The 25,939-nt window shown below is 38.8% G+C and overlaps 1 protein-coding gene across 4 annotated transcripts in view; it reads left to right on the top strand.

Moving 5' to 3' along the window:
- ehbp1 (EH domain binding protein 1) overlaps window positions 1-25,939 on the top strand; it is a 163,738-nt gene that overhangs the window by 13,145 nt on the left and 124,654 nt on the right. For all 4 annotated transcript variants that reach the window (XM_026190107.1, XM_026190108.1, XM_026190110.1 and 1 more), the window contains 3 exons: window positions 10,927-10,984; window positions 11,086-11,181; window positions 15,749-15,802. In XM_026190107.1, the coding sequence (XP_026045892.1) occupies window positions 10,927-10,984; window positions 11,086-11,181; window positions 15,749-15,802 (208 nt within the window). The remainder of the gene's footprint in view (window positions 1-10,926; window positions 10,985-11,085; window positions 11,182-15,748; window positions 15,803-25,939) is intronic.

Genomic DNA, 25,939 nt, shown 5'->3' with positions numbered 1-25,939 from the left:
CTGTATTTAACACACACATAAGGCGCACTGGATCATAGGGCGCATACAAGTACCGTATGCGTATTTAAAAATAAAGCGGGAGCAAACCTGAGTTCGATACCTTACTCACATTTTTATTACCAGTAATCGTCATCATCAACAACACACAAGCATACAAGTGTGCGTATTTAAAAATAAAGCAGGAGCAAAACGAAGTTTGGTACTCACATTTTTATCATCAAACCCATGGAAGTCCTCATCCTCTGTGTCTGAATTGAACAGCTGCGCTAAATCTCCATCAAACATGCCAGGTTCACTTTCTTCACCGTCAGAGTCACTTTCCGTGCCGTGCGGCTCCTCGGAAATGATGCCGGCTTTTGCGAAAGCTTGAACAACAGTGCCAGCAGACATGTTAGCCCAAGCATCTACAATCCATTCGCAAATTGCGGCGTAACTCGCCCGGCGCTGCCTTCCACTCTTGGTGAAACTGTGGTCTCCATCGGTCATCCATCGCTCCCAGGCCGCTCGCAGCCTTACTTTGAACGGGCGGTTCACACCGATGTCCAGCGGTTGGAGTTCCTTTGTCAGGCCTCCCGGAATGACAGCAAGCTCACAGTTCATTTGTTTCACTAGTTTTTTCACATCGGCTGTGAGATGGGCACGCATAGAGTCACAGATTAAGAGCGATGGTGATGCGTGGAAAAAAAAAAACACCTGGTCTCCTTACATACACCTCCCTCAGCCACTCTTTCATCATTTCCTCATCCATCCAGCCCTTTTCATTTGCCTTAATGATGATTCCTGCTGGAAACTTCTCTTTAGGCAAAGTCTTTCTCTTAAAAATCACCATAGGCGGCAGTTTCTGTCCATTAGCATGGCAGCCAAGCACAACAGTAAAAGAAGACTTTTCGTGCCCCGTTGTGCGTATCGCTAGCGTGCTGGTCCCCTTCTTCTCCACAGTGTGACTCACCGGGATGTCAAAAGTGAGCGGGACCTCGTCCATGTTTGTGATGTGGCTGGGCTGGATGTTTTTGTCCCCGATGTGTTTGCTGCAGTAGGAGCGGAAGATGGCCAGCTTTTCCTTATAATCCGCTGGAAGTTGCTGCGCTACCGTAGTCCTGGTCCGGATGGAAAAATGGCACAGTTTCATGAAAAGTGAAAGTGAAACTGCTTTTAGCCGAATGGTGACCGTCGAAACGCTTCTCCCGCTCGTTCTTTGCTCGATGATCCACTGCTCGAGTCTTTCCTCCAACTCGGGCCACCTCGCCTTATGTCCGCGGAAACTCAGCTGCGTCTTCTTGACCTGTCGGAGCTTGTTTTCTAGCTTCCTCCATTTGCGAACCATCGATTCGTTAATCTTAAATTCTCTCGCCGCTGCTCGATTTCCATGTTCCTCCGCGTAGCTGATGGCCTTCAGTTTAAACTGTGCTTCATAAGCGTGTCTCTTTGCCATTTTCAGGGTTGCGCCCACACTTCACCCTTTAGCGTTCTCATGGTGTTCTCTACTACGTCCTGCTTACAACACACAGGGCGCACTGCGCTATAGGGCGCGCCGTACTTTTTGAAGAAAATCTAAGACTTTTAAGTGCGCCTTATGGTCGTGAAAATACGGTAAACACTGTTTTATTTACCAGAAGTTTCCATACTCTCTGTGCAGAGAGTTTAACCCTTCATCTGCAGGCCAGTGCTGTTAGCCAGCAGCAGCATTTTGTTCCCTTTGCTTCCTGTGCTTTCTCACGGGGTAAGATTTAAAAGACTCTTACCTGACCTCTGTTCCTCAGGGTATGATGGAGCCTTTGATCTCCACTTTCATCCATCCAGCCTACCCACTTTTATTCCTTGTACCTTGCTCTCAGCTAGTCCCTCTTCTCAGCCATGGTAGACCTTTCATAATTGGCCACACTTGACCATCAGTCTGTTTCTGCAGTTAAGCTCTCAGCTACTGCTGCCTCCACAAAGCTATCCTTTTAAGAAGAGCTCTGAAAAATAATAGCTTCTGGCTTGAAACAACTCAGGCTGTTTACAGAATGGGAAATGCTTCAAAGTAATCTTCATGCTTGATGTCTTTAGGTGTTCAGTGGAAATAATGAAGTCTAGAAGTGACTGGAAAAATCCTCTGCTTTTCCAATTCACACTCCAGTCTGTAGTTTTTATAGCAGCAAGATCCAGTAAGTAATGAGGTTAGTAAAACAAATGTTTAAATTAGACACTAAAGACTGTAGCTGTTCTGTGTCTTTAGTCTATAAAGGTCATTTTAATTAAAAAAATCCACAAATACATAAAGTTGTCAGAAATACATAACCTGGCATTACAGTAGTCACAAACAAACATTCATGGACTGGCACACAAGCTGATTAGAGAGGTTCTCTAGCTTTCACTCCAGACTCTTGTACTTGGCTTAAGTGCTTTCAGCATTAACTCTGTGTCACTGACCCAGCTTTTGGCTCACACAGACACACTGACTTACTGTTGTATAATTGGAGGTCAAATGACTGGCAGTGCAGGCCAGAAGAGAGAAGGAACAAATTTCAGATTTTATAGGAAAGTTTTTTAGATTTTACAAAATGCACACAGCAAGATGATTATAAAGCACTACTGTGTTGAAAATCTGTCTGTTAGATGTCCTCTTCAAAGCTCAGTTGCAGCTTAAGAGGCGATGTTTACAAGTTGTTTCAGTCTTCTCATTAAAAGGATCAAAATGCCCACAGGAATGAGGGCTGGGTCATTAGTTAGATTTTAATTTCAATTAAGAATTTGGCTTTCAGCAATTATGAAAACAAAACTTTGACATTGATTTTCACTAGGAAGCTCTCTAAAAAGTGAAATTCCTAAGAGGTGGAAAGGTCATTAACAGTTTCCTGCCTTTAGTTCCCCATTACTCTCCTCCTGTCCCTTGTTGTCCTAAGGATGAGTATCCCTGGGCCTTTTTGTTGCAAGAGTCACCCATGCATTTCATGCATTTATTCTTTTTTTTTCTTCTTCTTTTTTTGTTTTTGTTTTACCTTTTAAGATAGAGCCAAAGCGTCAACCCCATCAAACACCTTTAGAATGTGCTCGAACGGAGCTCACAAACCAGGTGCGCTCGTCCGATATTGGTGTCTGACCCCACAACTGCCCTTTTGGATGGATATGCAAAAAAATTTCCACTGATACACTCCAAAATCTTGGAAACTCATTATCGCAACAAGCTTCAACTTAAGAAGGGAAAGTTATACTAGGCTGTTTAATTTGCATGCATAACTATACTCCTCAATATGTTGGGGAAAAAGTACAGAACTCAATAAAATAAAATAAAAAAACCCCAAACAAACCCTTTTGTAAATAAGATTAAATGGACTTACAATATTAAGGAAGCTGTTTTCCAGTGAAAACAGTTCCCTCTCCAAATAATGCTCTCATTGCTGTCTTTACTGAGTCAGAACTTACGAAGTAGGTCGGGTATGACAAATACATTCTTTTGCTAAGCTTTTAATGGTGGGGCTGTTACTGTGTGTTTCTCATTTTGACCAGATCTTTGGCGTTAAGCGCTTGTGGCAGTCAGTTAGCGCTGCACCCCTACACTGCATGTCACATGTCAAAGAAGAATTCTCTTCATTGCATTCATCCCTGGGTTTTTTTTTGTTTTTTTTTTATGGCTGGTGGCTCACTACATTTGAGTATGACAGTTCTATTTGGAAAACTTAGTTTTCTAATGTCCTTGATACCACAAACCAGGATACTGTTAAAAATACAGCAAACAAAGAAGAATATTTATCTTTTAGCTGGATAAAAATGGAAATCATTATTTAGTGGACAGCTTTGCTTCTTGCAATTTGCCAAAGTGTCTATTGTGTTTTTAAGATACATGATACTTTATCACTGTGTTTATCACTTGTTTTATTGCAATGCCACCAAAACTTAGCTGTGCCCTGCCCTGCTGTGTGTTTGGGTTTCCTGCACTCTTAGTGTGTGTGTGTGTGTGTGTGTGTGTGTGTGTGTGTGTGTGTGTGTGTGTGTGTGTGTATACGTGTTGGTTTTAGAACTGTCATGCCAAAATGAAGTGTTTCCTTTCTCCTGCCTACAGGGAAGATATGGCAGCCACAACTTCCTGACACACCCTTCACTTCCAGCAATCCAGGGGGATTGAGGTGTGCAAACAGTGAAGCGCGAGATTATTTGACTGTCTTTGGTTTAAGCTGCACATGTTTTTCTGTGGGGTTATAGATGGTGACATTATTTCACTTTTTGGGAAATCAGCCTCTCATGCAGTTTGTGAACCTTTTTTAAGAATTGATAAGAAAGAAATGCTTTTTTTCTTACAATAGTTGGCAGATCACACTTTGTCTCTCTCTGTATTTCTTTCTGTCAGTATTTCTGTCTCCCTCTCTTTTTCTGTCTCTTTAAATCACTGTTTTGCTTTCCCTATTTTTTTCCTCCCTCTATCAGTTTCTCTTTATTCATCTTTATTCTTCTCTCACTTTCTGTCTCTGTCTCTCTCTATATGAATTTGTCTATCAATTGAAATTCAAAGGTGCTTTATTGACATGAGTTTCTTAAAACTTGTTTGAAAGCATCATAATACAGTTTCTAAAATAATATTAATAGGAAAAAAGAACAACAAAATTAGACGTTTCAGCTTAAATTGAAAAGCTCAGTGAACACTTAAACGTCATATTGGACATGTGTGTGCATGTGTGTGTATGCCCTTTCTCATTGTCCTTGTTCCTTTTGCTGATTGAAATTCGGAATTACCTAAGTGAATGAAATAAACTAAGAGTTCCTTACTTCACTGCACAATTTCAGGAGGAATTGCGTCATCTTTGTTCACTTGCCAATTTGTGGTCATTGAGCCTATACTTCTTTATGATCTGGCTTAGTTGTCCATTTCTGACAGTTACGAGATATTCTATCCATTCATAAGCTCTGTTTAGGTTCAAATGACCTTCTAATCTGCATTAGTTTCTTCTTCTGAGAGTTTGAGTACTCTCCTGTGAATGCTAATGATCAGTAGGTATTTGTTTGTGGGTGTGGGTTTTTGTTGTTGTTGTTGTTTTTTTAAACATGAATGTAAAATGTATATCTGCAGAGCCTTACATGTAGAGGTCGTGATTATTGAGTGGACTCCATACATCACTATGATAGAGCACAAGGAGCAGGATGATGCGATTAAATATCTCGCTTTATCTCTTAACTCTATCTCTCTATAGTTCTTTATCTCTTATCTCTCTTTGTTGATCTCTCTTGGTCTAAATTTCTCTTTCTCCATGTCAATATCTCTTTGTCTTAGAGATATCGATCCTAAGCTGAATTGATTGAGAAATCTACTAGAAGTAATCTGGTAATTTTTGGTTAATTATACTAAATGGAAACTGTTGGTATGTTGGTAGGTGGTGTTTGTGAAGTCTATAAACACATACTCCACAGTAACTTCAGGATTATGGACTCCACATATTGCTGATGTGGTGTTTAAGGGAACATTAAATAACTACATGCTCATTAAATGCACATTTTTGTGGATAAGAAATATCCACTTTAGTCTTATCTGCCATCTCTTCCCAACATACACATGCACAAATTCTTAGTCTTTTCATTTCTTTCTTCAACATTCTTCGAATATCATTTTCACTTTTTTTTTTTTTTGTCTTCTTTAGAACATTTTCCCTCTTGTATTGCCATTTAGTTCGCACACTTTTGTGCTCATTATTTCATGCTTTTTGCCTCTTTAATTTCTGTCTCTCCCATTCTGCTAGTGAGAGTCAAGTAAGGGTACACCTACACCATCTTACCTAAATTATCAAATAAAGCGGTATATAGGGTGCTCCTCTGTGGGTATTTTAATTGCCTAGTGCTTTGAAAAAAATAATGGTGCATTTTAAGCAGCAGCTTCTCCAGTGGATTTCTTGTACTATGAGCAAACTCCAACTCAATTGTCTTTGACAGTTGGTGGAAGTGGTCCTTGTTCTGTCCTGGAGCCTTGGCGAGCACAGCGTTAGCAGTACATGAACCAGTTGTTTTTTTTTTTTTACTTCAAATCTTTAGATCAGAATGAGGACTACCTTTCTCAGCTTCTCCTGTCTCTAGTCTTTTGCCCATCTCCGCTCTCTCATTATGAAATGTTTTGGGTATGGAGTACTTTTGTGAGGGGAGGGCGGAAAAGGCGCTCCATATTTCCCAGACCTCCTTGTGGGAGTGTTTCTCTGCTTTCAGGATGGAGATCCTGGTAGTCTGTTTTTAGAGAAGTCCTGAATCCTACTGCACTTTATGTGGCTGGCCCAGACTCCTTCCACTTTTTTGTGTCTTGTGTCTTTTACTAATTTATTCTGAGGTTACTGTGGTGCAGGAAGTAGAGCAACTGTTCTTGTTGTTTGATGCTATTTAAACAAATTGTATTCAATTTGATAGAGCAGCTTATCTGCTAATGGGAAAGTGAGTGGTTTGACCTGTGGCTCCTCTAGTCTGTGTGTTGGGCAGGATGTTCAACCCCAAATTGCCAATAGAATAGAACGGGGCTTGTTGTGTAGGATTGCTTTGAGTGGGCACTATATAAACACCAATCCATTTGCTGTGGTATCAGTTCGTTGACTGGAGCTCCAGACCTTTAGTTTATTTTATCTTTCTTTAAATGGAAATCTTTGTTGGTAAAATAAATTTATGTCAAATAAATGTATTATTCTCTTTCTATGTTGTGGCCACATTGAGTTTGCTTGTGGTTTTCTGGGATATTTGGGATATTCAGAGACGACAGAGTCCAACCCAAGACTGGAGGGGGTGAGGGTACTTGATTAACATGAACTGAAATTTAAAAATAAAAGCGATGGGATTCCTACTGAGTAAATTAATTGGAGGGGCTGATTTTTCTCCTGAATAAATACGAAAAATGTAAAAACTGAGATTCTGGGTCCATCCAATTCTCAGGAGAAGGCATGGTTTGGTCCAGGAGTGGAAGGTGTATCACAGGCGCATTGTACATATTTCAGGATGTCAGTGGGGGAGGTTGAGTTCTTGGCAGAATTGGGAACATATCTGAGGAGGCAGAGAAATAATTTCAGACATTTACCAGGAGCAGCGTCTAGCAGTATGAATGTAGTAAAATACTATTATTTTACTGTCTTTATGTATTCAGTAACGGCACACAATTTGAGTTACGAGTGCAAATGTTGCCAAATGCTAGTTGGTCAGGTCTTATTTGGATTATAAAATACTTGTTTCAAAAAAATAAGTACTGCAAATTCATCCAGTGAAATTATGCGGTTGACGTGATCAGCTGCAGTAAGAGTAGGTGAGTCTAAAAAAATATTTTTAAAGCAAAAAAATATCTGTACGGATTTTAGGCATCCAGTTTGTGAAGGTCTTAACATTCAGAAGGGTAGTGGTCATGCTCAAGTATGAGACAAAACGCTCCTAGGGTTTGGACTTCATAATAATTTGTTTCAGATTTATTTTGTGTTTTGCTGTATGTATTTGTGTGGGTATCACCAATTTCTGTTCTACTGCTGCTTATTTTGGCCAGAGCACTCTTGGCTTAATTCTAATCTGTGTACTGTGCTTTATCCTATTGGTGTCTTTTCTGGATGCCACTTTGCAAAGTTCTTACATGAAGAGAAAGCAGAACCAACTAAACATATACTATAAAATTATAAAACATCTAAACTAAATTTCAAATCTAGGGTAAACATAAGGCTGTAATCTAGCTGTGAACTCTACTAGTGAACTCTTGGTATGACTGAGAGCTGATGAATGCCACTTTAATAGTTTTTCCTCAGGCCTTTTTGTGGCCGTCTTCATCTCATTTGTGTTTTTGTGTTGTGACATTCCCCTCTGATGGCTCATTGATTAATGTTACACACAGAATGAAGCCTTGAAGTTGTAGCTGAACACAACTAAAAAAGGGCGTTGAAATAATATAGCCTGCAGACAAATGGTTTAAATTTTTCTCATAGCTCAACAAATACTGTACAAAGGAGACAAAGGGAGGGTGATATTTGTGTGTCTCTGCCTTCTCTCTGATATGGCATGTGTTGTTGGACAATAGCTCCTCTATGTGTGGCCTCTCCTCAAGGCTGAAATTGTTATGTCATTTTTCTTCTCCCCTCTCCTCTTGTCTCTTTTCACTCTTTCCCTCTTTTCTCTTGTCTTTTTGCTCTCTGTAACACTGTCTGTCATTCTTTTCCTTTGTTATTGTTCTCTTAAAAATCTTATACATAAAGGCTGGTGCATGCATAAATCTAGTGTTTAACATCCAGTACTTTACACTAAAATATTGCAGATACAGAAGTTCATGATGCAGATCTGGATTTTAATACCAATCTGCATGAAGAGGCTTAGTGTTTCATTCTGAATTTTAAGTTTAAAATGTGCTGCTGTTTAATTATTCAGGTCTTAGTCACGCCGACTGGTAGGCGAACCACCCTGACGGTTGAAGACTGTTACTGGAAATTGCTGTCGATTTGTTAGTGAAATTATTGGTCACATTGTTGATACTTTAGTTGCTAGCACATTGCTGCAGTTGCCTGTAGTTTGCATAGAAGCTGACATAGATGCTGACTTGCCTGCTAACACTCACCAACTGGTCACCATGTAGTAGCGAAAACTCTGAAACATGAAAGGTGCAATGCAAACAGGAAACAGAGATCATTTGCCTTCAAAGTAAAAGTTCTGTCTTATCGCTGAATCTAGCATATACAGTGCTTAATAGATGTGCTAGACCACTGCCAAATTATAGTTACTGTATTTTTTTTTTCATAACAGTTTAAGGACTGTATCAGAATACAAATGTTTTAATTTCAGTTTGTTGCGCTTGCTCCCCTCTCTCTAATGAGACTGGCATGTTTGTTGTACACAACACGGACGCTCTGTAAACCGTTATCTATAGGTTTTAGCTGTGTACTGTCAGCAGAAAATGGCATGAAAATGTTATTTGTCTTACTCTTTCTCGTGTTTGTGTTGTTGTTGTTGAGTCTTAAGCTTAGCTGCTGTCACGATGAAGAGCAAAGTCATAAAATAGACCAATTAATTGCAATGAAACAGTGTTAAAACAGTACAAACTGTCCACTACAGGAAAAGTCTGTTCTTCACATGCTCATTTTTTTTTTTATCTAGATATTTTTTTGGCACTACTTCTCCTCCGTGGTGAACTCTGCTGTTTCAGCGTTTCCTAAAATCCATCAGTCTTCATAGCCAGTGATTCACACAAATGGACACAAACTCAATACTATGATATTCATTTAATTTGTTGACTTCTCCTTATGTTAGGTCAAACTAGTTAGAAACTAGAAAGATGTTTGTTGTGGATTATACACTATGGGAAGCTTTTCATTATTTGATTAATATATACCAAATTCAGTAAATGTATAACCTTGTATTTATGTTTTGCTTTATGTAAAGTTGGGAGGGCGATGTTTAAGTCAACATTTATGTTACCATGCATTTAAAGAATGATTTCCAGTCTTTCTCACAGAGAGGGATGAAAATTGTTGATTTAACACTGGTATTATGTCATTACTCATTATCAACAGATACCAAAAGCTAATGTATTAGTGTGATATTGGAAGTAGGAAAATCTGGATTAGTGCATCTGTAACTGATAGCAATATTAATATGATGTAGCTTCTTGTTATTTAGTCACTCACAGAGCTTATAAAGTTATTTTGATGAATACACGTAGAGTAGTTCGCTCCCTTTCTTCGTGACAGTGGAAAACCAGAGGTCTGCATTAGCTACAGACTGCTATCCATGAAGCTGGAGAGGTTCACAGCATGAAGTGGAGGCTTGCCCATGAGAGTGAGTGAGAGAGATGCTTAAGCATGACTAAAAGCCAAAGTATGCCTCAGCAGTTAACACATGAACCGCAGCACCATCAGCTGCATTTCAGAATGCACTTAGATGCCTAATCTGAACTACAGCCACTCCTCTTCTGAACACCCTGCATTGTCTTCAGGCTGTTTAAAAAATTGTATTGGTTTGTTCCTTCAACTGCTGCCTGTCATCTCATTTGTCAGTTTAAAAAAAATGTTATGCAGCAGTACTTAATATATTTTTTAAAATAAGGAATTACATCAGGTCACAAAAACTTTTTTTTATTAGACTGCAACTTCAATTGTTGATGTAAAATAAGTAAATATTTCTTCTAAAATAATCTAACATGGACGTTCTTGGTCCTGTGGGAGGTGGATTTGAACCCAGAACCTTCATGCTGTGAGGCAACAGTGCTAACCACCACAGCACTGCTAACCACCACAGCACTGCCTTATCATGTGACTGAACTTAGCATGGCAGTTTGTAAAATGGTCACAATCTCTAATCTACTGATTTTTGTTTCTGGGCATGAATGTTACATTTTTATTTTTTAATGTTCCTGATAACAATGTTTGCTTTGTCTGTTCACATATGTACTAATGTTCATGTACAACAAAAAAGGCTTTTTCGTGACTGTTTTTCTGGTGAATTTGGGCTGAAAGATGTGCTGTTGGCATCCCAGGTGTGAAACCTCTCCAAATTGCTTCCTCCATGCTGTGTTAGCTCTGCCACTAACAGCTCGTGCACTGATCTCAGTGGTTATTACACCTTACAGCTGATTCCATCCTGGACTGGATCAGATTATCCTAACTCTCAGACCCCTATTTGTTTTTTTGTTTGTTTGTTTGTTTGTTTTTTCTCCTGTTAGACTAAACTCGTACTTGTATGTGTATACTCTGTATTTCTGCAAGTGTGCATCCTGTTGTGTGTGCTGCAGTCTGCAGGGACAAAGCTGGGGTTTAGTTGTCTCATCATGATTTATTCATGCTGTGAGACTATGCAGGTATTTGTATATGTGTGTGCAGAGCAGAGGGCTTATCAGGGTTTTAAACTTGAAGCAATAAAATACAATCTAGTTTAGACTGACAGTAATTATATGTTGAAGTGTAGCACAGAAGTGGATGGACTGGCCTTTTTTTTACATTAATCTTTCTTTTCTCTCTCTTCTCACAGGCAACCAGACAAACTGGTGGTGGTTTGGACGCGTAGAAGTCGACGGAAATCCTCCAAGGTTGGTATTGGATTAGATGCATTTTTAGTTTAAGAAAATTTTCAATTTCCACTTATTTCCAAATGTAATTTTTTTTCATCATCCATCCTTCTGTCCTGCAGTCTCACAGCTGGCAGCCTGGCATCAAAAACCCCTACAGAGGAGTCGTGGTGTGGCCGGTACCAGAAAACATTGAGATCACGGTCACTCTTTTTAAGGTAACCTGCTGCTCTATTATCTGTGTAAAACAGGCCTTTAAGGAAACTCTAGCCCTAATTTTTCAGACTTTTCTGGGAAAATGTTAGGCTAAACATTTATATACATTTAGTTGGAAGCACACTTATTTAGTCCCCTTATCAAACTAATCCTAATAGCAAAATGTGAACTTTTCCAGTTGATTTCAATACCAAAAGCACACACAGACGGTTAAAATTGCTCAACACAGCTAATATTTTTCTAAATTTAACATAAAATGCTAATTTTCCTGACTTTTGCCTACAATTCCTTAATGAATCTTTCACAAGATCACAAATTTACAAATCAATTGTTGTACAAACAATTTCTAACTTCCAGAGTTCAGGTTTTTCTGTTAAAGCCATAAACCTATCAGGCCTAGAGCTTAAGAGAAGAAAACATTACCTTTCATAAAAGAAGGCAGTCTGGAGGTGGAAGAATGATGCCATCTACAGTGAAGCATGGTGGTGACTCTGTGATGCTCTGAGGCAGTTTTTCTTCCTTGGTTAATAGAAATCTAGAGTGTGTAGCATGGAATTGTCATCATGCTACTAAAGTGCTAAAGACACAGGGGCTGAAGGATTCAGTCAAAGCATCATGATTGGTTGAATTTGGTAATTAAATATTAGTTTAATAAAATGTTCAATCACACTTGTGTAATATGATCTTTACAAATGGCTTATGCCAAAAATTCTGCTTCTATTGTACACTTAAACAGGTATCTGTCACCTTGTCTGACTTACTTAAACATACTGGCCTTTTTGCTGACAGGTCAGCTCAGAGCTCAGTATCTTGTTACCCATAACTCCTACCACAAATCTCTACCATAATTGTCTTGCTTTGTAAAGTGGTGGTGGTGGCTTTTAACAATTTGGATACTAAATACATGAAAATCTAGTCAATCCCAAGGCACTTGACACAGAAACCCTCAAATAGAGTAAAGACTTCATCTCCAGACATCTGTAAAAACAAATCCTTACGTCTGCTTTTGTGTGTACTAGCTCAGTTTTTTGAAGTCTGTGGTTGTTGAATGTAACTGTACTATTAGTGCCTCTCTTTTTTTAGGCCCACTTCCACTTCCTGTCTCAGAGGAAGTAATAAAGCTGTTTTGGTAATGAGACAAAATGCAAAACCATTGAAGGCACCATTCAACCATTAAGTTGGATGGAGCTCAAATCAAACGGCAATAGAATGCAGTCTGTAAGCCTGCTGCCTTGGTAGAAAGGTTTTTGTTTATTCTGGATAATAAAAATAAAGAAACTCTGAAACATCATCCTAGTTTACACGAACACAGCCAGGAGCATGTCATAGATCAGGGTGTTTAATAATACAGTCCGTGAACCATGATTGGACAATCAAAGCATCTAATGCTGTGCAAAGAAGGTCGGCATAACTTTTCACTATTTGGTCTTCAAGAGTTGTTGATGGGAGTCGCAGTGTAAATCATTTTTAAGAATGTTTGACTTTATTATTTTGGTATTTTAATCCAAGAAGGTTGAATCATTGTCACTTTGACACCATTCTTACTAAAAAAGACACCAGACAAGGTTTTGGATGTTGCATGAATATTTAAAAAAAATTAGATTGATTAATTGATCATTTATTTTGTGCATATGTGTACATACATACAAGATGGAGCATATATAGAGGAAGGAAAATATTGTCTTCTAGTACAACAGGTGCTTGAAAATTAGTGGGAAGAAGTGGTACTTATAGGTCCCCCATAGATGAACAATTAAACAAAATTTCCTGTCTGTCGACAAAAAGATTTTCCAGTGGATTAACAATACATTTCATTTTTTTAATTAAATTGTCAGACTCAGAGTAATGAGCTGCCAATAATGTTTTATCTAACAATACAGATTTATTTCTTTAAGAGGAAAGTAAAGTAGCTGTGCTGAGAGGTTTATTTGATTTAGTAAAGCAGCCTTTCTTTATAATGTTGAAAAACTGAGACTTAAAGTTGAAATGGTGCTCATATTCCTTAAGACATCTCAGACTGAGTGTCATCCATTTTATAAATGGATAGTGCATTAAATGAGAACATTTTTATACTGTATTTCAACTGCTTTACACTGAGTGAAAGGGAAACGTTGTGAATATTTATAGTTGTATTAAAGATCTCACAGAGTCGTTAGGGGGGGGAAAAAGATGCAGGGCCTGATTCTCTTTAGATTCTTGACTTCATTATTTTTCACAGCTTTTCAGTTTTCTGTGCGTGTAGCATAAAGCTCATGCTGGAAATACTGTCTACAGTAAAACCCCAGACAGAATCAGACCCTTTGAAAATGCATTAACACCCTAATCTGCAGTAGTTATATTACTGGCAAATACTTTCCTGGTCAATTGCAGGTCAAAAGCTGCATGCAGAGTTGCTCTGGTAACCTTTCTTGGTTACAGAAATAATTAATTGATGTTGTATAACAATAAAATATGAGCTTAGTTTCAATTATTATATTTCTGGTGGTACCTGTCAGCAGGGACATTCAGTCCTCTGCTTGGATAGTCATGCACATCCCTAGCCTACAGTTCTGTAGATTTGAGAGTTCAGGTCACCTCTCTGGTCCTATAACGCCTAAATGTTATAAAGGGCTTTTAACGTTACCTGGGTCATTTTACCTGTGTTATAGGAAACTGCACCAGTTTTTACACATTATGTTTTTTAAATGAGACTAGGTTTGTGCCCCGATTTTACAGTACTTTTTCAAAAATCCTGTCTCTTGAATTGCCCAAGTGTTACACTTGGGCAATTCAAGTATCTAATAACTTACACTTCTGATTTTTTTTCTTCTGAATTGTGGTAACTGAAAGTGAGGGGAAACGTAACCATGATTTTAAGATCCTGTCAAAGTGTTTTCTGGCCTCAAGCTAGCTGAACTAGCTGAGCCCTGCATTATTGTAGCCTCGGGGGGATGTACACTACCAGACAGCCTTAGCTGAACTTTGTATATAGTAAAAAAAAATCATGAGATTAAATATTAACTGAAGTAAGCAGTGCTCTGGCTGCTCATTATGCAGACAGATCAATCCTACCAGAGATAATGTGCATAATAAAAGTGGGCAGTTATTGTTTTTACCCTATTGAGTTTTAAATTACCGGTAGCTGGATTTGACTTGTGACATTTTATTTTTTTAATTTTATTTTAAAGTATCTGAAAACAAATCTCACTGAGAGTACCACAAGAGTTGTTCGGTTCTGAATTATTGGAAAGGACAAGCATTTTCCTGTTCGTATTTTAAAAATATTTAACAAAATAATAAAATCCTTGTCACTAATGTTGGAATTTGTTAATGAAAACGATATGTCACAGAAGAAGGTGCATGCTGTGTGTGATCTGCAGCTTCTGTTTACCAGCAGCACTAAAACAGCTGATAACGCCTCACTCTGCTGGTGCTTAAAAGCAGTTTATGTGGGATGTGAAATAACAGCAAGTTTACAGTTGGGGGGGGGGGGGTATGTGAGAAGGCTGTGTTATTTTCTGTGTTTGTGTGTGGGCGTTGTCTGATTGTTACACTAGACTGCAGGAATATTGATTTCTGGGAGTGTGTCCTGAGCTCAGCCAGACAAAAAGGCAATCAGAGCTCGTGTATTACACACAGAGGCTGCAACAAACAGCAGACTGTACATTTGTGTTTGTCCTCACTAGAGAAACTCCTCCTCTACCTTTTAAATGAAGTCTGGTTTAAAATCTGTCCTATGTTTGTTGGGTGGATCAGCTTTAAAGCTTTTATATCACTATTATTATTTAAATCTGGCCATTGTTTGCATTAATACTTTAGTAAAGGTGTAGAGACTAAACCTGAGCTGTGCCCCATAAGTCATAAGTGTGTTTTTAGTCTGGGGCTTGCCCCCTGGTGTCGACGTATGTCAGCTGACCATCCTTGAAATGCCCATTGCAACCAGGGTTTAATGCATCTCTGAAATCCAACCTATCATATCACCTGTTCTGCAATTTGACTCCCACAGTCCAAATACTGGCATAATATATGTGCAGATGCTTTAGCACCTGAAGTGATTGTACTGGTTTAACCTGCATCCAACCATCTGGTTTCAATGGGCCCAGTTTTTAGTGTTTACCACTTGACATGCAGCTGTGCTTTCTCTCTTTGTACTGTGTCCAGCTCTGTCTTGTATCTGTGTGTACTGTGCATGTGCTTAAGAGAGTACTGGAGGGCAGTGAAGGTCACCCACCGCAGCACAGTAAGGCCGGGCTGCTTCCTGCCTCCGTTCCTCTCTTCTTTCATTATGTCGATTTTAAACAGGCAGGAAGATGGGAAGAGAGGCAACACAGAGATGCTTAAAGTACACAGAAATTTTCTGCATTTTAATGTTTCCATCTGTGGATTCAGTAGCCCAACCTTGTGTAATTGAAAGTCACCTCAGTAATGCAAACAATTTATAAGGGGAAATGGAACATAAAAACTGGGTCATGAGGTGAATAGAGATGATAGTGGGTTGGAAGCTGTTGAGCTCACTCAGTTTTCTGTCTGTTGGCACACGGCCAAAGTGAAAATTAGAATTTAATTAAATAACTGTTGTCTTGTTTGTAGGACCCCCACGCAGAGGAGTTTGAAGACAAAGAATGGACGTTTGTCATTGAAAATGTGAGTACTAAATGTACACATGCTTCTTCATTAACATGGTTAACGATGCTTTTGTTGTTGTTACATATCCATATTTTCTGTCTAACCTGATGGTTGGAAAGGAGCGCAGCCTATAATTGTGTGAAGTGCTCAAACTCATCTGAAATGTCATATAGAGGAACTTGGGGATTAGATGTTAAACAAGACAGGGATGATTTACCAGCTTTCAGTATTCTCAGGAGTCTTCTAGGGACACGGTCTTTGCATTTCATGTGCAGATTGTGCCACCATGTGGTCAGTTTATGTCATTACATAATCTGAGTACCTCGGATTAAATGGCTTGAATAATATTCATGTACATGTTTTACAAGGATATATTTGTTTTTATTGTAGTAACAGACTGTTTTTCTCAAGTAATAGTAGAGTACTTTTTACACTTGTCTTTTTGACGCCACAAACCATGTGCATGTAAAATACATGTGCTTGTAAAATTCAATTGTTACTTTATTAACGCAAATGTTTTTAGGAGTTCCCATCAATTTATATTACAGCAACTGCTTTTCCGTAATGTGCTCATGCCATGTTAGTCAGACTGCTGTATAAGTCAGCAGAAACAAGTGAAAACTGAAACTTTATCCAAGGAAGGACAGTTGCTTGCTCTCTAGTAGTCATGCTTGGGCTGTCATGGAAAATTGACTGAGGCGAGAAAGTGATAGTGGGGAAGCCTTTTTTCTTTAGGTGACACAGCTTCAGATATTGTGCACCATATTCACTGTCCCATGACAGTGGAAAAATAAAAGCCCTCTTCACGGAACGATACTTTATTCAGCCTCTTTCCATTTCCACAGTCACAACTGAGTTGTTTCAAACATTAAAATTTAACCAGCCAGTAAGTCAAAGACGGCATCATTGTTAACCTGTAACCTTTTAAAATGTTACATTTAAGCTCTTTTAGACCTACCATTTTCATTACATACTTTTATTTAAGGATATGCATTTACACTTTAAGTGATATGGTTTTGCTCTGCCTAGATTGTTGCACCAACTAATTCATATTTCCAAAAAAGAAAGAAACTGTAAACTGCTGAGTGTGGTTTGGCAGACACAATTTTTGAAAAAAGCCTCAAAAAACAATTTTTAGTTAAAAAAACTAAAACAAAAATTGGCAAGAAGAACCAAAACATGATAAAATAACATGGATGGAGAGAATTTCTTGTATTGTAGAGGTTTGTGAGAGCAGGAAGAAACTGAGACAGCAAAGTAGAGAATTGAAGCAAACTGGTGAAGAGAAGTGGAGGTGGCCAGGAAGAACTGGAAACTTTTATTTGCTTTTTTCATGGTAACTTGTGGCAGGTTTGTGACGTGGTGTCCATCAATCTTGCACACATGTTGAACTAACTGAGTCTGCATTTTAAATTTCAGTTCAGTCTTATTTATATAGTGCCAAATTACAACAGGAGTTGTCTCAGGGAACTTTATATTGTAAGGTAAATGATACAGAAAGAAAACCCCTACAATCATATGACCCGTTATGAGCAAGCACGTTGGCAACAGTGGGAAGGAAAACCTCCAGGTGTTCCTCCAGGAAAACCTTCCTTTTAACAGGAAAAACCTCCAGCAGAACCAGGATTACGGAGGGGCAGCCAGAGATTAATAATAACTAATGATTAAATGCAGAGTGGTGTATAAACACAGAGGAGAGCACTCAGTGCATCATGGGAAGTGCCCAGCAGCCTAGACCTATCGCATCATAACTAAGGGAGGATTCAGGGTCACCTGATCCAGCCCTAGGATCAGGTGGAGATAGGAGAAGAATATGCTCCCTCTTTCTAGCATTTTTAGTTAAAACGGACAGCTTTTCAGGCAGTTTTTGTTAGGACATCCTGATTAAAAACAAATGACAGAAGTTCAGCCTAAAAGTAATAAATGCATCAAACTAAAAAATAGAAAGTATTGTCTTTGTTTTCTTACCATCTTATTGTAGAGTCATACCAAGTAGCATTTTTATTCACAAACTTTATTAGTAGTGCAAGCTAATGTAAATGTGACAATAAAAATACAAATTTTGCCACTGAAATAGGCCTTCTCTGCTACTGGAACTGTTGTCCCACATTATGGCTAAAGCTCAGCACTAATTCCGGTTCAAGGTACACATAAGGGGAAACTTTCAGGGCAGGCGCCACCCTGTGGTTAGTTAATCAACTGTTGCTTTTCTCATAATTAAATGAAACCCCAGAACATGGTAGTAAGCACCATTTCACCTCATTGTGTAGACCGGCAAGTAGTTTTAAAATGTAGACATGGATAAAAATCAGGTCCTCTATTGCACTGTGGCCTTTTTTACTCATAGGCATTAAATCCTTCCACTCAATTTAGAAAAACAAAGCAGAATTCACCATCTTTGTCCTCATAAGGTATCGCTCCACCAAAGGAAAACCACCAGGACTGTGGAGAAAGCATTTTTCACTGTTTTTCTTTTTCTTTTCTTTTTTTATCTAGGATTAAAAACTAGAAGATAAAAACCTGCACACCTCCAAAATTAACCAGGAATCTCATGAAAAAAATCACTTTAAAACAGGGATGTCAAATTCATTTCACATTATGGGCCACATACAGTACAGCTGGGCAATATGTAAACATTTTTCCGACCGACATTCATCAGTCCAATAAATGACGATAGGCGATATATTCGTGGAGGTGACTTTTTGATGGGCGGAGCAATTTATACATGCACAGACTGCTTTTAGAACACAGAATAAGTCCAAACATGGAGGAACTATTTGCCAAAAGAAAATACAAAGTCGCCAATGGGGGATTTCTTTGGCTTTAAACCGGATGAAAGAGGTAAACCTGAGGATGTAACCCAAGGGATGTGCTGCCTATCCAGACATATAGTGCCAGCAAAGGACTCGCGCAACTAACTTGAATGAGCAAATACGTGTCCACCAACCCACTGAGTATGCCAGGCTACCACCAGCGTCTGCAGCTCCATCAACAAGCTCTGGAAAAGCTTTTCACCAGCAGCATAACATGGAAAGGACAGCCCCTGGTGGACACAGTGCACAGTGAGACTGATAAACAGTGGAACGGCCTGTAAACACGGGTATAGTGGAAAAAAGAAGCCAGTTTCTCTTTGTTTCCCTCCCCAGCATTGTGTTTTTGTTTTGTTTTTTTAATTTAAATAAAATGTTATTGTTTGTTTTAACATAGGCTACCCTAGCCCTTTTTCTTTCATTATGTTATGAGTTTGAGTAAATGAATCGCTGCTACATTTGGGCGCACACTCTGAGGGTGCATTTGCACACAGCTGGAAGAGGGTGACGTTAAAACAGCCCTTTAAAAACAAATAAATAAATAAATTCCTGTTGACTGCTTCTCTTAGCTTCAACCAACATTATTAGCAAACTTACTCATGGGCAAATAAATAAATGGGTAAATAAATCGCTCTTGTAAAAACGACCAGTGAAAAGTTCAACATTCGTCCAATTGCCCAACCTTAACATACAGCCCACTTTGATTTGTGTGCTGGAGCAGGGAAACTCCCCTTTCTATGTAAAGATGTTTAAATATAAATTTAAACTCTGAGATATGCAATTATTAAAACAAGAAGTGAAATTTCAAGGATATGCCTCTGGTTATCCAAATGATAAAGAAAACCTTGCCTGGAGTTGTGTATACCTGTACTACTTATTTATTTTATTTTTTCCTCAGTAAAACCAAGCAGGTTTTATGCAAATCCTGACATTCAATCATGTGAGCAACGCCAACAATCACTAGGTGCTCTTTCTTCATTCACTTATGTCCATCTTCTGCTCTTTTCATCTTTTTTCTGTTTTCACAGAACAAATCATTGCACACACAAAGAGCAGCTGTAGCCAAAAGCCCCCACTGTTTCTGCTCCACCGTTCAGCAAGTTTTTCTCCTTGTAAATTTCCACACAAAGCATGATAGGAAATGATATAAAAAGGAATCCAGTTGTAGTCATGCAACCAGTGACCCTAAAAGATCCCTAGTCTTTGCAGAATATATCAGTTTATCACTTAAACCTCTCACATATTGACTTTAATTCAATTCAATTCAATTCAATTTTATTTATATAGCGCCAAATCACAACAAAAGTCGCCTCAAGGCGCTTCATAGATACAGAGAAAAACCCAACAATCATATGACCCCCTATGAGCAAGCACTTTGGCGACAGTGGGAAGGAAAAACTCCCTTTTAACAGGAAGAAACCTCCGGCAGAACCAGGCTCAGGGAGGGGCGGCCATCTGCTGCGACCGGTTGGGGTGAGAGAAGGAAGACAGGATAAAGACATGCTGTGGAAGAGAGACAGAGGTTAATAACAGAAATGATTCAATGCAGAGAGGTCTATTAATACATAGTGAGTGAGAAAGGTGACTGGAAAGGAAAAACTCAATGCATCATGGGAATCCCCCGGCAGCCTACATCTATTGCAGCATAACAAGGATTCAGGGTCACCTGGTCCAGCCCTAACTATATGCTTTAGAAAAAAGGAAAGTTTTAAGCCTAATCTTAAAAGTAGAGATAGTGTCTGTCTCCCGAATCCAAACTGGAAGCTGGTTCCACAGAAGAGGGGCCTGAAAACTGAAGGCTCTCCCTCCCATTCTACTTTTAAATACTCTAGGAACAACAAGTAGGCCTGCAGAGCGAGAGCGGAGCGCTCTAATAGGGTGATATGGTACTACAAGGTCATTAAGATAAGATGGGGCCTGATTATTTAAGACCTTGTATGTGAGGAGCAGGATTTTGAATTCAATTCTGGATTTAACAGGAAGCCAATGAAGGGAAGCCAAAACAGGAGAAATATGCTCTCTCTTTCTAGTCCCTGTCAGGACTCTTGCTGCAGCATTTTGGATTAGCTGAAGGCTTTTCAGTGAGTTTTTTGGACATCCTGATAATAATGAATTACAGTAGTCCAGCCTGGAAGTAATAAATGCATGAACTAGTTTTTCCGCGTCACTCTGAGACAGGATATTTCTAATTTTAGAGATGTTGCGCAAATGGAAGAAAGCAGTCTTACATATTTGTTTAATATGTGCGTTGAAGGACATGTCCTGGTCAAAAATGACTCCAAGGTTCCTCACCGCGTTACTGGAGGCCAAGGTAATGCCATCCAGAGTAAGAATCTGATTAGATACCATATTTCTAAGATTTTCAGGGCCGAGTACAATAACCTCAGTTTTATCTGAATTAAGAAGCAGAAAGTTAGCGGCCATCCAGGTCTTTATGTCTTTAAGACATTCCTGCAGTTTAACTAATTGGTGTGTGTTATCTGGCTTCATGGACAGATAGAGCTGGGTGTCATCTGCATAGCAGTGAAAATGTATGCTATGTCTTCTAATGATACTGCCTAAGGGAAGCATGTATAATGTAAACAGAATTGGTCCTAGCACTGAACCCTGTGGAACTCCATAATTAACCTCAGTGTGTGAAGAGGACTCTCCATTTACATGCACGAATTGGAGTCTATTAGATAGATATGATACAAACCACTGCAGCGCAGTACTTGTAATACCTACAGCATGTTCTAATCGGTACCTCTCTCACTTTAGATGTGAGAGAGGTACCAAACTCAAGTCTTTTGTTTTTTTTTAAAGATTTTTCGATGAACAGTTGGTGTGAATACAATTATGTGAGATTGGTTTTACTCGAGTACTTCTGTATGGTCACAGGTACATATTCTGGTCCTTTAGTTAAAGGACAAGGATACTGCAACATATTTAATCAGGAGCTGTGAAAGTATTCAAATAGTTCTGTTTCCAAGAATTTCAGCTTGGAATATCACCAGAGACGGGTATTTCCTCTCTTATGCAAGCCTTTTTTTTAAATTTTATTTTATTTTATCCTAACGAATGGTCAGCCTGCATTTCTACGTGCAGAAAATTTTAAGTATATTACAGTAAAACAATTCAAAAGTTAGTTTTTAATGGACTGTTTTGTTTGTTGTTTTTTAATTAGCAGATTTATTATGTGTGCTGTTATATTAAAGGGTTAGCTGTTTGAAGTAACAAATCAACAACAACAAAATTAACTGTACCAATTTTCTTTGTTGTAAAAACAGCTGTTAGACTTCATGACACGAGTAAACACATCTTTAAGAAGTGCTCTCTTAAACCAACTTCCAAATATTCCAATGTGTGACTTTAGGGAGACATGCACTGCTAGTGACCAACAGGGATGGACACCGAGACTCTTCCACCCTGTTCTTAAAGAATGTGGAAAAATAGAGCTGGCAGAGAGCACAGAAACTGTCACTTTCTGTACTCGTCAAGCTCAAAGAAACGACGCTGCTCTACCTTTCTATCTTTGACAGAGAGTAGAGAAGACAAGCAGGTCAGCAGGTTTTCTCTAGGTAGAGCGTGGGAGAGCACAAGAAAAGAAAAAGCAAGAAGGGGAGAGAAAAAGACAAGTTGGTGGTTTGCCTGTGTCTCTGCATACCTGACTAATGATAGAAAGATCAAAGCCTGACAAAGTCTACTGACAGCAGGAATGGAGGGAGAGGAGGGAGAAGGCAACCTTACACCTTCACACACATGTGAAGGTATCCTGAGGCCGAGTTTCTCCTAACTATAAAGCCTAAAAAAGATCCTTCAAACAAGTCCCTTAGAAATTATTTAGAAAAACTCTGAGCATCTATGAGGATGGAGATGCTGAAATTAGTTTTTGGATCGGTGATTTCCCAACACGGGTGGAAAGTTCAGGCAGACTTTCTTTAGTGAGCTAGGGCCCAGAGAAGGGCATTCCTACATGTGTTTAAAGTATTGGGTGGTTGTTGTTGTTCTCTTTTTTTCCTCTCTTTTGCATGGTGTCTGACCCAATGCATTGACTTCATTACAGAATGAGTCATTACTATATGTGAATGTAAATTTCTCACATTGGTTCAAGAACTTGACTGGATTTTCTGAAGCTTTTTAATAATAACATATGGTATAAATGATAAAATTCCAGAATTCTTTGCACTTAAAAGTTAAGAAACTTTATTCTTAAATTGTTGAACTATTCTCTTATCCAGTCTATCACAGAGCAGTGAAGCCGTCACTGTTTCTTTACTTCAACAAGACTGAACTTGTCTGACGAGCTCTTTTTAAACCCAATTATATTATTAAATAAACTCATTAGATGTTAGGATGGCTACTTAAAAAAAATGTTTTAACCATTCCAACCTTGGCAGTCTTTTGTTGCCACATCCCAAAGTCTTTGACTCATTTAAATAAATATGTAAATAAAATATAAATTACATTGTCAGATTAAACATTTAATATGTCATCTTTATCCTAATTTCAGTTTCTTATATGCTTTAATTTATTACAAACCAATGTATCTCAGTTCTGAGATCTTTATTTGCATTCATTGATGTACACCAGTGCTACTGATTTGCACCCATTGCTCCTTTAAAAAAATTATATATATTCTCACTGCTAATATTAGTCAGTGATTAAAAGAGATATAGACACAATAATTACATGATATGTGCAAGCAAAGGCAATGATTGATAAACCATGTTCAGTGTTCATTTTAATTTGAACATTCTCACCACAAGAGGGCAGGCCAGCCTAAGATGAGCAAAGTCCTTTTCAGGCATTCATGATTAAATTTGCTGGATAACCCGTTTTTGTCACCTGCATCTATGTTTGTCTTTAGATGTCTGTGCAGCCTTCACGTTTCTGTGTGTTTGTTTCAAAGCATGTGTGATGAAAAGTATAACCTTATCCAACATTATCCGTATTACATTTTAGGTTATTTTCATTCTGACTTTGCCTGCGTGTGCATGACTGTAAAGAGCACTCGCGTCCCCCCCCACCAGCCACCCACACCCTTCAGGTATCTGAGCTAATGTAAAGTAAAGGACACATGAATGAATGCAGTAGTGAGTGCTGCTCCGAAGAGGAGGAGTAACAGAAGAAGAGGAGAGGTGAGTTCTCCTGACCCCTCATCAGACGGCAGAGGAGAAAAGGGGAAGAATACTGCATTGTGCCCGAGCGCCGAAGATGATGAAATTCAAGATCCCCGCGCTCGGGCTTCGTCTTAATCTGGGGGCCCAACCTCGCGCTAGGCTAATCCCTCCCCGTCGAATTACTGGCCCTGGCTAGATTGTATTTTGTCATTGAAAATGGCAGTGTCAAACACTACCTTTTTCTCTCCTCTATTTGTTCGTCTGCCAAGGCGAATCGCATAATCAAAAGATGGAGAGAGAGGGAGAGCAAAGAGGAGAAAGCGATGGAGAAGGAGAGAGAGGGAAAGAGGCGGAAGGCTGAAAATGGCTACACAGTAGTATCTCTAAATTGCATGCTACCCTTGCCTTTCACCCTTTTTCAAACAGGCGCGTATTATCAAAAAGGTGGGCAAATTGAGAGTCAAAAGATTGGACGGCTATATTTGAAGGCATTGTGCTGACAGGCTCTTTTGTGTGTGTGTGTGTGTGTGTGTGTGTGTGTGTGTGTGGTGGTGGGGTTAATATGTGTATGTATGTCTGTGTGTATTCTCTCTGCGTTTGCATATCAGCCAAAGCTGGAGATGGGAGACCAACTTGCCTCATCTTCAAAGCTTTGTGGAGGGATTTAAATAACACACACACACACACACACCATTGCATTTCATGTGAGAAGCTATCATGTCTGAATACATTGAATATACAGTGATACACACTCAAAGGCCCATCTTTCCTCCCTCCAACTCATACTTCACCTTTTTCACTCACATTACATCAATGTCACCCAGGCAGGAAGGCGCTTCCAAATCGGCACTCACAACATTTGACAGCCTGTCTGCTGCACGTACACACATTTTAAATATCGAATTTGAAATTGACACTTTATGTACTCGCAGCTTTTTCCTGTCCTCCTTTTTTTTTTAAATAGTTAAAATCTTTAAAATGTGACAGTAAGACTGATTATGTCTCTTATTACAGAAAAGGAAAAATATCTAATTTATAAGTGTGTAACAATTTTCAAACCAAGGCTATGGTTTCTAAGTCTAACCACAGTTATATTGATATCTTATGCTGTTTTCTGATCACGACCAATTAATGCGACAAACTGACTTTTAAAACACGATGCAGTTGTTAAAAAAAACAAACAGGGTTTTATTTGTTATTATCACCTGACTGTTTAAAACCAAAGTGTTTCCAAACAGCTGAGTTGGTTTTACTGCTTTTCTTAATCTACGTCTCTCCTCCTCTTATCTTGGCCTGACCTGAGTTTGGAGTTTTAAGGAAAGGCTAAATTAGATCTCGGTAAAGGAAAGACAAAATAAAATACACTATGCCCTTCCCCCCCAAAAAAACAACCCTCAACAAAACAACCCGATATTGATTATCCTGCATTTAAAATTAATGGAGGGCATAATTGCATGGAAATTCAAATTTTGCTTAGTTGCATATCCCTAACTGAGAACAAAACCTGTGAGTTTCATCTAGTTTCATTAACCCATATCCATATGATGCCTCTGTGGAGCTGTTATTGACTGGTTTAAGTATAGTAGTCTGATGAAAGCTGCATTTTTAAATATTATTATACTGTAGCAAAGGAACTGGTAATGCATCACAATAATGGAGTTTATTTTTAGTTCAACCTACAGTCAAATATTATTATGATGTATCCTTTCTGAAGGAAAACGAAGCCACGAACCAAAACCGTAGCTCAAAGACCGACACATGATCCTGATCATAAAACTGTGGCACAAATCGAAACTAGCCCAGGAGTTTCCACCTGAACTTGGCCCAAAAACAAGACAGGAGATGAAACTGTAGGCTAAAAGCTGTGATGTGAATCTGGCCAAATAATGAAACACGCTGAAAATGTGTCCCAGAAACCGAGATATGATTCTGACCCAAAAACAGAGGCATGAAACAAAACCGTAGCTAAAAAAATCGAGATTTGAACGTAGCCCAAAAACCAAAACGAGCTGAAATCTGAAACAGAAACTGAAATCATAGTACAAAAAGCATGATGTTAAATGGGTCCTAAAGATAAATTTTTAGCCCAAAAAGCGAGGCGTGATGCGAAATTGGTAGACCAAAATCTGAGGCAACAGCTGAAACTGTGGCCCAAAAAACCGAGAAGAGAGCTGAAACGCTAACCTCAAAAACTGAGGTATGAACGCAGACATAAATCAAACTGTAGTATGAAATACTTCTGA

The sequence above is a fragment of the Astatotilapia calliptera genome, chromosome 13, assembly GCF_900246225.1.
Source record: "Astatotilapia calliptera chromosome 13, fAstCal1.2, whole genome shotgun sequence".
Lineage (NCBI taxonomy): Eukaryota > Metazoa > Chordata > Actinopteri > Cichliformes > Cichlidae > Astatotilapia > Astatotilapia calliptera.
This window is presented reverse-complemented; position numbering and strand designations above follow the sequence as displayed.